The sequence below is a fragment of the Eptatretus burgeri genome, chromosome 14, assembly GCF_056783735.1.
Source record: "Eptatretus burgeri isolate ZD-2024b chromosome 14, Ebu_testis_v1, whole genome shotgun sequence".
Taxonomy (NCBI): Eukaryota; Metazoa; Chordata; class Myxini; order Myxiniformes; family Myxinidae; genus Eptatretus; species Eptatretus burgeri.
The window spans coordinates 5893253-5907025 of NC_140974.1; the positions used below are offsets into that span (position 1 = coordinate 5893253).

Genomic DNA, 13773 nt, shown 5'->3' on the forward strand with positions numbered 1-13773 from the left:
ATATATATATATATATATATATATATATATATATATATATATATATATATATATATATATCAGGGCGTATTATGTGATACTGGTCATCCGTCCGTCCATCTGTTCCTGTCCACACTATAACTCCCAAAGTTTTCAACTTTCACGTTTCATATTTGGTACATAGGTACAGACTGTGAAGATGGTGTGTTGCGATATACGTTTGTCATTTAAAGTGGTTGCCATGGCAACCAGGATGCTGTTTTCCATGTAGTAGCACAATTCTGTATATACCTTCTTGTTCGGGCGTATATTGTGCTCACTTGTTCAAGCTTGGCACACACATAATGAATGATGGTATACATAAGCACTTGATTTGTTTTCGAGATCGCATCCAACATGACCAACTGGCAGCCATTTTAGGTGTAGAAAAACCCCGATATTGAACACTTCCTCAACCATTTATCGGACAAGCATTCACCAATGTTGTTCAAACTTGGCACAGAGATAATGAATGACAGCTTACATATGCATGTCATTCTTTTTCGAGATCAGATCCAAGATGGCCGTCTAAAAGCCATTTTGTTACTTAAATGTGTCCCCAACCATTTCTCAGACATGCATGGTCCGATTTTGTTCACACTTGGTACAAGCACAGTGCGTGATGGCATACACGTAGCCCTCACTTTAACTTGTGATCTGATCAAAGATGGCCTTCTGGTAGACTGGCAGCCATTTTAGTTGTACATAAATATGGGCAAGCCCGTTAACTCCAGATAGCAAAATTACCAAAACAACGGGGACTATGACATTTTATGTCTTTTTTTACTTGTTTATTAAACCTATTTATAGAAGTGGATTCCCTATGCATTTTGAGCAGTGGGATTGTAGTTCAGCATAATCAAATTCACCTCAAAACCATGCATGCACTGAAATCGCCGCATGGCTAAATTAATAAATCCCAACCGTATTACAAATTAAGATAAGAATATTTTGAAATTAAAGTCAAAAAGGCCGACTCAATCTGTAGGAAAGTTAAAGTTAGCTTTTACAATTTCCAACAAATAAATACAATTTATTATCTCAAGTGTATAAATAAATAAATAAAAAATACAATATTATCTTAAATAGAAAACTGAAACTAAAAGTATCTCATATGTTATAAGTAAAAATAATAAAGTTATATGAAGGGGGATATGTTCAGTGCATAGCACTAAAAAGAGTCAATTTGTTTAAAAAAAAATAAAGCAGTTGTCCATGTGCAAAAGCTTTTATTATCAGGAAGTAAAGTTAGAGCTGGGAGACCTGGAGAATTGTTATACAATTTGTTGTTGATATGAAATCCAACATTAAGAAAAAACATGGGTAAGTTTATTGCAAAAAAACCATAATAATAAGTGCTAAATCAAAACTTGGGTTTCTGCCATGATCTTTCCTTGGAAAGTCACATTTCAAACTGGCCACCAAAGCCAGTCGCCAACTGGGAATCCTCCGTCATGCAAAGTCCTTCCTTGGCACACCTGAGCTCCTGACCACATACAAAGCCTTCGTATGCAGCCTGATGGAGTACTGCTCTCCCCTCTGGGCTGGTGCTTCTGCCTCTCACCTTTCTCAGCTTCACGCTGTGGAAACCAAGGCATTTAGGATCAATGATATCTCCCGCGATGAGGCTGAATCATTGGGCCTCTCACTCTCTCACCACAGGCTGGTCGGTGGTCTTTCTGTCTTCTACCGTCTCCTCTCCAGTCTCGCCCCCTCTGCTCTGTCTGCGATATGTACCCCCCATATTTTTGCAGGGCACTCAAGGTCCGCCAACAACCCCCTTCTGGTAAAACTACCAAAATCATGAATCGCTGCTCACCTTCACTCTTTCATTCCTCTTTTTTCCCGCCTTTGGAATAAAACTCCCACACACTGTTCAATCCCATTATTCACTCCAGGCCTTCAAAACAGCTGTTGAACACCACCCCATATCTTCCCCCTTCCAAATCCTCGATTTTTTCTACCTCCGTTAATCCACCCCAAACCCACCTCCTTCAAATTCCCTGTAATGTCCATCTTGTCTACTCCGTGTTCCCCGCCCCATCCCTCTCCCTTCCACAGATCTCCTAATGTCTCCATTCCTCCCTTTTTCGTCCTTCCCTCTCCCGCCCCTCTTGTCTCATGCCCCCCTTCCTGTGTGTTGTGTGTTAGCTCTCATACGAGCCTCGACAAGGTATACAAAAGAAAAAAAAAAAAACTTGCGTTTGGGAATCCCACATATAATACGAGTATGCTTTTAAAAAAACTTGTAAGCTCTGATTCTGTCATTGCTTAGATTGATGAGCAAAGAAAAAGAGCATCATTACCTAATTAACTAGAACGGCACTCGGTAGAGCACATACCTCGATCAGGCTGAACAGTCTACATGTTGTATCCCACTGAAAGGTTGGATCTGGATTCGGACCTGAACCAAAACCGAATCGGCTTATTCTTGTCATCTCCCCAAATCATCCACAAAGTTTTATCAAAACTCGTCTGCAACTTTTTGAAATATCATGCTATATCTGGTTTTTGGCCCCATCTCTCAATGATGAATAATCACGAGTTTTAAAAGAAGGAAGGCAGTTGATCACATCTACTGTATGGTCAGGCGATTTAATCAAATGTAAATGTGATGTGTGATGGATACAAGTATGCTTTAAGCGTTATCGATTTAAAGTCAAGAAACGCATGGTCTATTCCTCTGGAGAATAAAATGGGTGTCAGTATTGTGGATGCTTTCACAATGATGTTTGAAAAAGTAAAAGGAAGCTTAACAATGATGGACTGATGAAGGAACAGTAGTTTTATAACAGAACATTTTTGAATATTCTTAAAGCCAATGGTACATATTGCATTATGCAGCTCTCATAATGAAGGGGAAGTTGTTGAAATTGAATGTTTTAATTGCACTTTGAAAGTCTTAAAAAAATAGGCTAACTTGGGAAATCAGAAATGGGTATTTACTACCTCCAACACCGAAGGTGGACGGAGGTTATGTTTTCACTGTCTGTGAGCACGATATCTCAAAAAGTTATGGACAGATTCGGAGGAAACTTGGTGCACAGCAGCTGAGGTGTGTGATACGGATGAATTGATTACATTTTGGTGAAGATCCGAATCTGGATATGATAATTTTTTAATTTTTAAAGTGATTTTTCACCATTGAGAGAGGGCGCCAAATATGAGATATGGCATGAAATTTCAAAACGTTATGGACAAGTTTTGACAAAACTTGGTGGATGATTTGGGGAGATGACAAGAACAAGCCGGTTCGACTTTGATGTGCGACGAGGACGAATGGACCGGATGCAGATCTGGCCGATCAGTGGGACACAATACATAAAACTGTTCAGCCTGGCGGAGCTACGCACTACACCAAGTGCCGTTCTAGTGAGTTAAGGAATTGGGAATTATTAAAACAATACAGTCCATTCCTTTATCAAATCAAAATCATCAGAAACATTTACAAAATTATGATATAACAAAAATTAACCTGAGAAAACCTAAATTTAAATATATTGTATACAAATAATTAGTGAGCCAGCTGGGTTTTTCCTGATAATCCCAGTCATGACTTGGTAATTCTCCGGAGACTAGTTTTGTTTTCAGATTCCCCAATACCTCGACCTTCAGTCATATTATAAAACGAAACCTCTGGAATGGCAGTGAAGCAGGCCCGAAGCCAGGGTTCAGTATTAAGGGGGGAATATGAACTGGATGGGGGGGAGGGCACAATTATTATGTTTAATATTTTTGATAACCCGGTATACTATTGTATTCATGCAGCATTGACACATCTATACTGAGGTTGCCGTCGCATACTAACCAAATTGATCTCAGCTAGATTTAATATGTTCCGATGTTTTTGGCCTAAAATTATTCGAATGCAGGAGAGCCGCAACAAACTGGCACATTCACAATGCAGATATTCAATGATTAGACAATTGGCACCAATTCAGGTGCACTTATACAAGGTGTTGTCAAGAATTGGCATTAGAAAATTAATATAGCAGAGATACAATGACTAAACAGGGGAGGTTGGCACCAGAATCAGTGCACTTTGAAACAAGATACAGTTGGCTTGATCTGTGATCATCACGTTAAACTATCAACAGCAAATACAACCAGCCTGAAGATACCACAAGGTCCGCATTTAAAGCAGTCAATCACACAGAGGTAAGGTTATCCACAAAGCACTAGATATAGGATATGCAAAGCACCAAACACAACATTTAACTTAAACATCAGAAGTACAAAGCAGCCGACCACGGCAGGTGCTGACCACAACCACACTGCAACCACAACCACACACGCATCACCAGCAGTCACACACACAATCTGAACTCCTCGTATAGTTTTTATACCACTGTACTCGCTGTCAGAAGAGCTGCAGGCGACGTGTCTCGGTGTGGAATCTTCTGAGGACCTTCTCCTTCCATTCGTTCAGGCATTTACGTGTGAGGTCTCTCTCGAAAGCCAGCCGGACCAGTTGTGCCTTGTGCGCATGGCGCATGGACCGTCGATGGTCATTGAAGACATTCCTCAATGTTGAGAATGAGTTTTCACACATGGCAGTGGACGCACCAAATGTTAGTCCAAGTCTCATAGCAGTCACTACACTTGGCATGGCTTCCAGCGTTTTGTGGTATGTTGAGAGGAGTTTTTGTGTTGTCCATCTCTCATTTGGCTGCTTTTCTGTCTGTGAGCGAATAAACTGTTTTGCAACCACACACTCTGTTTCACTGATTGTTGACTTTGTTAATGTCATGATGTGCTGGAACAAGTGGGGATCCAAAAACTTGCCATTTTCAGGATTCAAGGCAGCGAGTGAATGGGCGAGTTGTGTGTTGCGCTCACTGAAGCGCTGAGCGATCTCGCCAAGCACATTGTCAATTGCGCTGTAAAAAACCCTCTGCAGTTCCGTCTTGTCATTGTCGTTGTTTTGTCCTGTAGTCTCCAAAACTACAAACTGTTCCAAGTTCTTATGCATTGTGCATCTCCGTTTTGGTGGTGCAGGTGTAGAAGTGTGAGCATCGTTGGCCTTGTTACACAGATCAGTGAACTCATCCTCAGAGTGGAGTTTCTTCACGCACTCTGTAACACTCGCCACCAGTTCCAACCCCGTTAGCAAGTCCATGTCCTCTGCCTGCAAGAGTCTGTTAGGGCCATCTAACAACATCAGCAGTTTTTGTACAAAGATAGCAATGAACATGAAGGCAGGCCCAGAGACTTCCCACAAAAGCCCAATCGCCTCCATCCTCATCTCTTCACTGTATGCGCGCTCTGCATCAATCTCAAACAGTCAGGATGTGATATCCTTAAAAGATCCCATGATCACAGACACAGTGGCTAAATGTCCCGTCCACCTTTGATCAAGAAGTCGTTTTAACCGCTCACCTTCATACTGTGCAGCGACAGTGGGCTTTCTGAAGAATTTGTACAGGCAACAACAAACCTCGAGGAAATCAGTGACAGCTTTCTCTGCTGCCAGTGCGTGGATAACTACCAGATGGAGTTGGTGATTTAAGCAGTGCACATGGGGGATTTCTCTTTCCAATATCTCTTGCAACAACTTTTGCACCCCACCGTGCTTCCCAGCCATTACCGAAGCCCCGTCGTACACCTGACTTAATATTCTTGACGTGTCAAGTCCCGTTTTTGTCAGCTCTGCAATTGTTAGGTCTGTCAATGTTTTTGCATCTCCAGCGTCGGCTGTAGCTATTGTGAGTAGACGCTCTGTTGCTTCATTTGATGCCGATACAAAATGAATGATGATTGATATGTTCTCACATTCAGTGGGGTCCCTCGTCCCATCCACCTTGATGGTAAACCACGATGTGCCAACTTCTTCCACGATGGCATCCGCCACAACATTACTCAATGTGCAGATCAGTTCATTCTGCATTTCCGGACGAGTATAGCTTGCATTTCGTGGGATATACTTTATTATTTCGGCTAGCTCGGTGTGTTTTTTGAGTGTGTAGTTTAAAAGCGAGAGGAAGAGCCCACTGTGCCCGTCTGACATATCTTCAAAATTATCAAGGCTCCCTCTAAAAGGTATCTGATTTTCGGTGAGAAATCTCACAACATCTATAAGAGCAGACACATAGTACCGGTTTCTATTTAGCTGGTCAGCATTGAGGAGTGTGGAAATTTCCTTACCACAATCGATGCACCTCTCATTCTCCTTCCACCTCAAAACACAAGTTAGATGTTCCTTTGAAGTTGCGTGTTTGTGAAACCCCCTGCCTTTCTAAACGGCATGTTTCCAATTCCGGTTGCCTCGCACTGTGAAAGTAGAGTCCACTGGGCCACGTGCGGTGTTAAACTTCCTACATGGATAGCAGAATGCTGCATCTGTCTGCACACTGTATTCCAGCCATTCATTAGTCTGGTACCACGAGGACACAAATGAGCGACTCTTGTTCTGCAACAGATGGCCAGGGTACCGCTGTAGAACAACTCGATTCGGTCTCTCACTTCCAAGATCATCGGGAAGCGGCTTGACAGTCACACCCGATCCCGAGGCTGCCGCCGAGCGTGGAAACTCGGCTGTCTGCACTGGGGCTACAGCCGCAGGGCTGACGTTGCTGGCTTGGCCAGGTTGGCCAGCTTCTGTCGGTATTTCATCGACATGATCGTCTTTTCCTCTGAAACAGCAAGTTCACAGTGGGCGCTCATCCTTAAACACTAAGTTGTTCACAGGGTGCAACAGGGCATAAATGGGTGGTGTACAAGTGGGGGGCACCAGATGCGTCATGGGGGGGGCATTGCACCCAAATGCCCCCCCCTAGCGACAGGCCTGCAATGAAGTGTTCTTCCTTGGGCACCGTGCACACTGCGGAGAGTTCAAACAATCATCTATGAAATTTGAGTTGTATCAATATTAACAAACTCACCTCAAGTCTGGTGCTGCCATCGGAGGCCACACGAGACCCTGTGATCCGTTGCTCATCCTTAAACCATGTGACTACGGGAGTCGGATTTCCCTCGCACTGACAATCCAATGTCATTGGCTGCCCAAGGATGACTGACGTGTTGCCGGGAGTCATCATGATTACAGGAGGCACTGGAGGTTAGGGAATTAAATAATGCATTAAGAGAATGGAAGAATGAGAATTGAGGGAGGGGGAACCGAGAGAAAGATGCATGGTACAGAATTGTAATTAATACTGCACTATATTGAGAAAAAGCTTGTTTTATAAACTGTGTTTACATATGTAAAAACAAAAAAATGAAAAAGTAATAAATTATGCACAGGAATTGGATTTACCAAGATCTCCGATGGTGAGAGTCAAATAGGTGGAAACTTCGCCCAGTGAGTTGTGCGCTTGGCATTCATACTGTCCCCCATCCTCAACCTGAGCTCCTGCCGCATCACCGGTATAATTAGCTCACGTCAAGGAACATTCAAGGGAAACTAAAAATTTTTTAAAAATCAAAAATAAGGAATGACAAATCATACATCAGAACATTATCAAATATTTACTTTTCTATCCTCATGTAAAACAAACAAACAAAAAAAAATCCAACTTAGCGAATCCCCAGTAAATTATGTGGAAAAAAATTAACTCTCCTCTGCAATCGAACCACTGGAAGACCCTGTATCCTTTCCACGTAAGTACCTGCGAAGAGCAAGCTGCCATCGGCAAGCTGTGCGAATCGTGGATCCTCAATGGTTGGCTGGCCATTTGGGTGCAGCCAAGTCACTTGGGGATTTGGGATCCCTGTGGCGAGGCAATGTAGGTGCACAGCAGATCCAACAGGCACCCACTGATCAATGGGATGACGTGAGAAGGTCGGTGGGCCTGTCAGGCAGACATCATTGTTAATGCATGAAATTGTCTCCATGGAAAGGTAGTGGTGGCAGAAATAGTGGACAAGTTTAAATTGGAACTATATAGGTACCTGGAAGTATTGGGGATGGAGGGGTATCAGGATGTTGGGCAGGACCTTTACGTAGCTTGAGCATGGATGAGTGATTGTGAGCATGTATGAGGAGTGTCGTGTCTGTGAAGGTCTCATCAAGGGGTGTTGTGTGGTTGGTGTTGTGTGTTTCTCACCCAAGAACTGCCTTTGCCCACTCTCCCCACCCCGGAAAGAAGGAAAGAAAAAGAAAAAAATACAAAACAACCACAAGTGTGTATCATTCCAAGAAAAACTCAACAGTATATGAGGTTACATTTTTGTGCCAATAATGAAGAACCACAAAATGATACGGTCAAATCTTTGGAATTTGGTCAATGCTCATCGAGAGAGGTTTGTTCACATAATCAGATAAAGGCAAGCCACGAGGTCAGGTTCGGCCAATTGCTCAGTGGCCAATTAGGTTTCGGCCAATTAATCTATACCAGTGGTCAAAGCCAATAGGCAGTGGTAAGACCTTTATCTATGGCTGTGGTTGCCAAGTCATTTAAGACGGCATCGAACGTACGGCCCACGGTGAGGTTCACATCGGCCTGCGCGGTTCCGTGCCAGTTACTGGCCACGCAAGTGTATGATCCAGAATCGTTAGGCAATGCTGATGAGATAGTCAAGGTGCCGTGGTCTTGGTTTGGAACTCTCCGAAAATCATCCACTTCTTCACCGTCTACACCAAAAGAGAAAAATGAAAACAACGAAATAATTACACAGATAATACTGACCAACATCTAGTTGTAGTAACAGTCACCTTGATTCTAAACCCAGCCTGAATGCGGCATTAGAGTCCAAACTCTGGTGTAGCTTTGCAGGAAGGCAGCCTCTTTAGCTGGTGTATAATCTTGAGTTCCTCTCTTTGGCAGATTCGGACTTGAACACACCCCCCCCACCCCCCGTGAATTGGGATTGCTGAGGGATTATTTGAGGCCTCCGCATCGATTTGTTGTCAGTTTGGATCGGAGCCCTCACTCCTGCATTCACCCCTCTCCTCTCCGCCGATATTTAACGGCATTTACATTCAGCAATACCAACTCTCCTGTGATTCCTCCTGTGACATGGAATTGCACCCCTTCCTTCACCAGGTCCACCTTGCAACATCTATGGCCTTTACCAAAACCTCAATCGGCGCCCCCAGGACCTTCAATCATACTAAACTCCATACTATTATTTTTACAGAAGCTCGGAGAGCTGAACCAAGTGATTCTCTTCCTTTCCAGTGTTCTGACTTCCAACTTCGTCACATATTTAGTTTCAAAGCTTGTATCTGCACTTGCTCAGACATACCAAGTTTGAGGTGTCCACAACCTTAATCTCTACAAGACTGTTTTCAAGCTAATATGGTTAAAAAGTCTCTCGACATTATGTCACTAAGTTCATCTGCCATGTCTATCGTTTTCCTAACACTGTTAAATATATTGAACATTAAGACCACCTGACCACCTGTATCGAGTCTCTGCTCCAAGCCTTCCCATCAGGTAAAATCGTTTTGCTTGGTGATATCAATGTCCGTAACTCCTCATTCATTTCATGATCTACTTCCACTCCAAATGACCCCATTCCCAAGTATTCCCTTTTTCCAGGTTATTGTGATTTTTTTTTCCCCCCTCTCCATCACTTCTTTTCATTTGTTAGTCGTCGGTTGGTTTGTTCCTTTCCTGTTTCATCCCCACTTTCCCCTTCCTCTTCTTGCTGTGATTCATTCAGCTTGCGTGCAGCTTCTTCACTCCCGAGTGTCCTCCCTTCACCCCTCCTCGATCTTACTCTCGCTTATATTCTGCTGTTGGTGTTTCCCCCCCCCCTTTCCATTTTGTTCTGTACCACCCTTCCCCAGCTATTCCACGAGCCTCGATCATGCATACAAAAAAAAATACAATCTCACATTAATCAACCTCACCAAGAAACTGAATGCTTCAACCTTCATAATTATGTGTCACAGCTTGTCATAAACCCCACTCACATTTCTGGTCATCTTACCCATCACCTGAACACTCGATTTCTTTGTCACCTCCAGACCTACTCTATACCATCAGATTTCTGTATTGGCACCCCCATGATCCCCCTAAAGATCGTCTTATTTCTGCAACTAGAAACACCCACTCCCTACAGAAGCATTGGCAAGTCGTCTTCACGGGGATGGGGTTTCCTTGTGCTCACGACCTGACCCCCTGGGTACTACCAACAGGCTTGCAAAATTTGATGATCGGGTAAACCCTGTCTTCTTTCCACAATTTTCAGATATACAAGTCTGGAGGTGGCGATGGTTCACGAGCAATGTACACGGTTCGCCTTTTTTTTATTTTTTGACCTTCGAGGGGACGCCACGGGCAAACTTGCGGGAATCGGGAAAAACGTAAATGATGAAAGTTGTAGTACTCGAAGAGCACTACTTGCATACCAACTTTCATTCGAAACAGTTGAAAACCCTAGGAGCTCAATGCCCATTTTATTGATTTTTTTGACATTTTCTAAGTTCGTGACCTTGTGACCTTGACCTTGGGACGAAAATGAAAAATCGAGCTCCGTGGGGCTATGCAGGTGCCATTTGGCTAACCAAATACTGAAACCCCTGCCAGATTCGACAAACCCCCTTGGAGAAGATGTAACTTGAAACCAGCTACCCCCTAAAAAACACATGTTTTTGGGCGTAGCTCCAATGGGCGCAGCACGCCCATTCTCCGGAAAACACAACTAGATCATGATATAAACCTCGCACCCTAATTTTATCAGGATGGGATCAAAACCCACGGAGCTATGCTCCGGACAGACAGACAGACAGACAGACAGACACACCCATAACAAATAAAGTGGTCACTTACTGACTCGTGAACCAACATACATACGTATATTTGATTGATTTAATAAACATATTAGGATACTAAATCTTCACATCCTATGTACCAAGTTGCACGTACTTAAGATGTCCTAAGCGACTTATATTCAGAACTTCTTGGAAAGAATCTTATCGCTCTTCAGACCTTTTCCTAACTACCATTGCAACTTTTTATTCTGCACTCCACCAAACATTATAAGAGAACATTCATAATTGTGATCATCGCTCCGCTTCTGTCCATCACAATGAGCATTGTTTCTGAGCACCTGAGTATGGAAATCTGACTGTTCGACGTAAACTCGTGTGGTCAATGTTAAAGCTCACAACTCTTGTACCTTGGCTACAAATTAAGCCCAAGAGCTCTTCGTCCATGATCTGTTTGTTAATGGTGTCTCCTTCCAATCTGGCAAGATGCATTGAGGGACATGGTGGAATCAATCTCTCATAACTTCTGTAAATCTTTGGCCTCTCATCAATTCTGATATATCTACTTCTTCAAACTCAAAATCCAATCAGACACCTTTGTTTTTCTTTTTTCCTCCAACTCGACTGTCGACAATTCTGGGAAAAAATTCCACCCAATCATCCGCCATCAATTAACATCACGACGCCTGTATGTTTATCGATGAGGAAAGTCTGGGAACAATGTTTAATTATAATACCAATAGGCAAATGGTCCTGATGGCATCCCCGCCATTATCTTGAAGTGCACCCGTGGCCGAGTTTCAATTCTTACTCGGTTGTCTAAGGTATCCTACTCCTCAAGCATCTTCCCCTCACCCTGGAAACACACACACACCATCGACAACGCATCTTTCCTGTGCCAAAAACAATTAATTGAGACAACCCATCTAACAACTGCCCAACTGCCTTGGCTTTCATTCTTTCTGAGGTTGTAGAGACTGTGATCACCAATTTCTGGTCTACTTAGAGACCACTGATATGTATTCTATCATGCCAGATCCATTCAGATAGTGATCTGCTCGACTCGTGATGTGCTCGGTGAAGATAATGATCTGCTTGGTTAGGTCAACAGTATATGGTCTTCTGTCCTCGATTTCTTTGGGGAGAGTGACATTGTTGCATTGGAATCTCCAATGCTTTTGATAGAGTCTGGCACAAGGCCTTCATTTTAAACTACATGCCTAGAATACACATCTACCACTGCAGCCAATCATGCTCTTGCAACCACATTTGACTAGCTCGTTGCATGCTTTTCAGGCTATGGGTAACATTGTCCATACAAGAAGCCAAGCTTGGCTGTCCGTGCCCAATGTCCATCTCCTTCCCTCAAGAGTGGGCATTCGTTGCTTGGCCAATTCAATTGTGGTCCATATTCCTGCCTGCCTGGCAGGCAAGCACACGTTGAGTGCTGCAACAAAGCGTTCTGGCTTGGAGGAATGTTTTCATCGAGTTATTCTTCTGGCAAAACATCTGTTTCCGTGCTTCATTAACATAGTCAGGTGACTTTTCTTGTCATAGAGGTCAACTGTATAGCGTTCCAAGAGTTTGTAATGGCTAGCGTCGATGTCCAGCTGAGTGTGTAGATTCGCGACCATAAAGGTGAAGGCTTCAGTGACGTCGGGGTTGGACTTCCGTCCCTGCCATGCCAACTTCTTCCCCTTCCCGAAAAAAGCTGACACAGTATCACAGCCCGTGAAATTGTGGAAGATCGGCAAGGCAAGAGATTTGTCTTCTCAACAGCTTGGCAGATGACATTGAGATGGCGATGGGTGAAGTTCTTCCTTATTCCAAAAGCCATCCAACTAGACACATGGAAAGAAGGTGGAAGAAGCATCTTGCAGATGAATCGGTATTCTGGTGTCTGCTTCCTCATCATTGCATATTTGAAAGCAATGATTAGTTCCTCTGCTAACTGAACTTTGACCAGATGTTATGACAACTGCCTTGTCTGGGGGTGGGGGGGGGGACAATATTGTTGGAGATGAATGCAAAGAGTTCCTGCTTGTTCATGGGGGTCACACAGGAAGTTTTGGCAGTTTCCAGGGACCTTGGTCTTACCAGCCACCTTCCTGTGAATGCCTTTACCCATATTCTCCCTTATAGACTCTGATGCTGGCAGTGAGGCTGCTTCTTCTCCCCCAATTATTCACACATTCTTATGGGTCAGAGGGGAAAAGTTTTTGGCCCAAGTCTTTCACATAAGGTGGAGGAATTTGGACTTTGGCTAGGGTGCCGGTGAAAACTCACCCACTCTGAGCCAAACAAACCGGATTCTCTATGTCCATATTTAATCCTCGAAAACATTTCTCGAACCTTTAAACCATTTCACACGTGGTAGAGGTGATCCAGTGGTATGGCATTCCAAAACGGCAGTGTCACCCTGAGCAACCAGCATCAAAGCTTGAACCTCTTCAACATTTGGGAGTTCTGGAAAACAATGACAAATTCTGGTAATATTTATATACTACTTACAACCATAACTATTGAGGTTCTGGCTTATCATCTCACTGCTTTCATTTTCCCCCTTTAATCCACTCCGTCCCAAAATCACTCCCAGGGTACCGGATGTAATGCTGTCAAAGGAAATTAAGGAGGATCGTCGGTAAAGGTGACCCTCTGGACCCTGGCCCTCAATGCACACAAAAAAGGGCTCCGAAGGAGGTTGGAATGGGCCTGTGATCCATGTTTGGTCCCCTCCAAGAGGAAAATGGTGCACTGGAAGTTCGTTCAGGATTTCATTTTTCGATGAAAGCAGTCGAGCCAAGCTCACAACACCAGGCAGTTCTAAGCCAATCGCACTTAGCACGAGATGTCTTTGGGACTCTACGTGGAGGAGTGACAAACAATGAGAGATTAATGGAATGCGTCTTATCCTTCAGATCATGAGTTAAAACCAGATGTCTCATCGCTATGTTAGGTTGATACTATTAAAGATCTTTAAAGATCCAACACTATATTTTGAAAAGAAGACGCCATTGTGTGCTAATATTCACTCCCTGAGGTTAACTATATATTTATTAGTACCTGCAGTCAGAGAGATTTCTGGGATGTAGAATATA

General features: G+C 43.4%; 1 protein-coding gene across 7 annotated transcripts in view; it reads right to left on the reverse strand.

Annotated features, from left to right (window-relative positions):
- Positions 1 to 13773, reverse strand: part of LOC147012594 (hemicentin-2-like) — a 62346-nt gene that overhangs the window by 23016 nt on the left and 25557 nt on the right. For all 7 annotated transcript variants that reach the window (XR_015051006.1, XR_015051007.1, XM_085853611.1 and 4 more), the window contains 6 exons: positions 13277 to 13537; positions 13028 to 13141; positions 8435 to 8590; positions 7626 to 7808; positions 7274 to 7369; positions 6900 to 7069 (listed from right to left, as the gene is read on the reverse strand). Coding sequence is in view for 5 of the 7 variants with exons in the window: in XM_085853611.1 (XP_085709737.1) it covers positions 6900 to 7069; positions 7274 to 7369; positions 7626 to 7808; positions 8435 to 8590; positions 13028 to 13141; positions 13277 to 13537 (980 nt within the window). In the remaining 2 variants the exon portion in view is untranslated. The remainder of the gene's footprint in view (positions 1 to 6899; positions 7070 to 7273; positions 7370 to 7625; positions 7809 to 8434; positions 8591 to 13027; positions 13142 to 13276; positions 13538 to 13773) is intronic.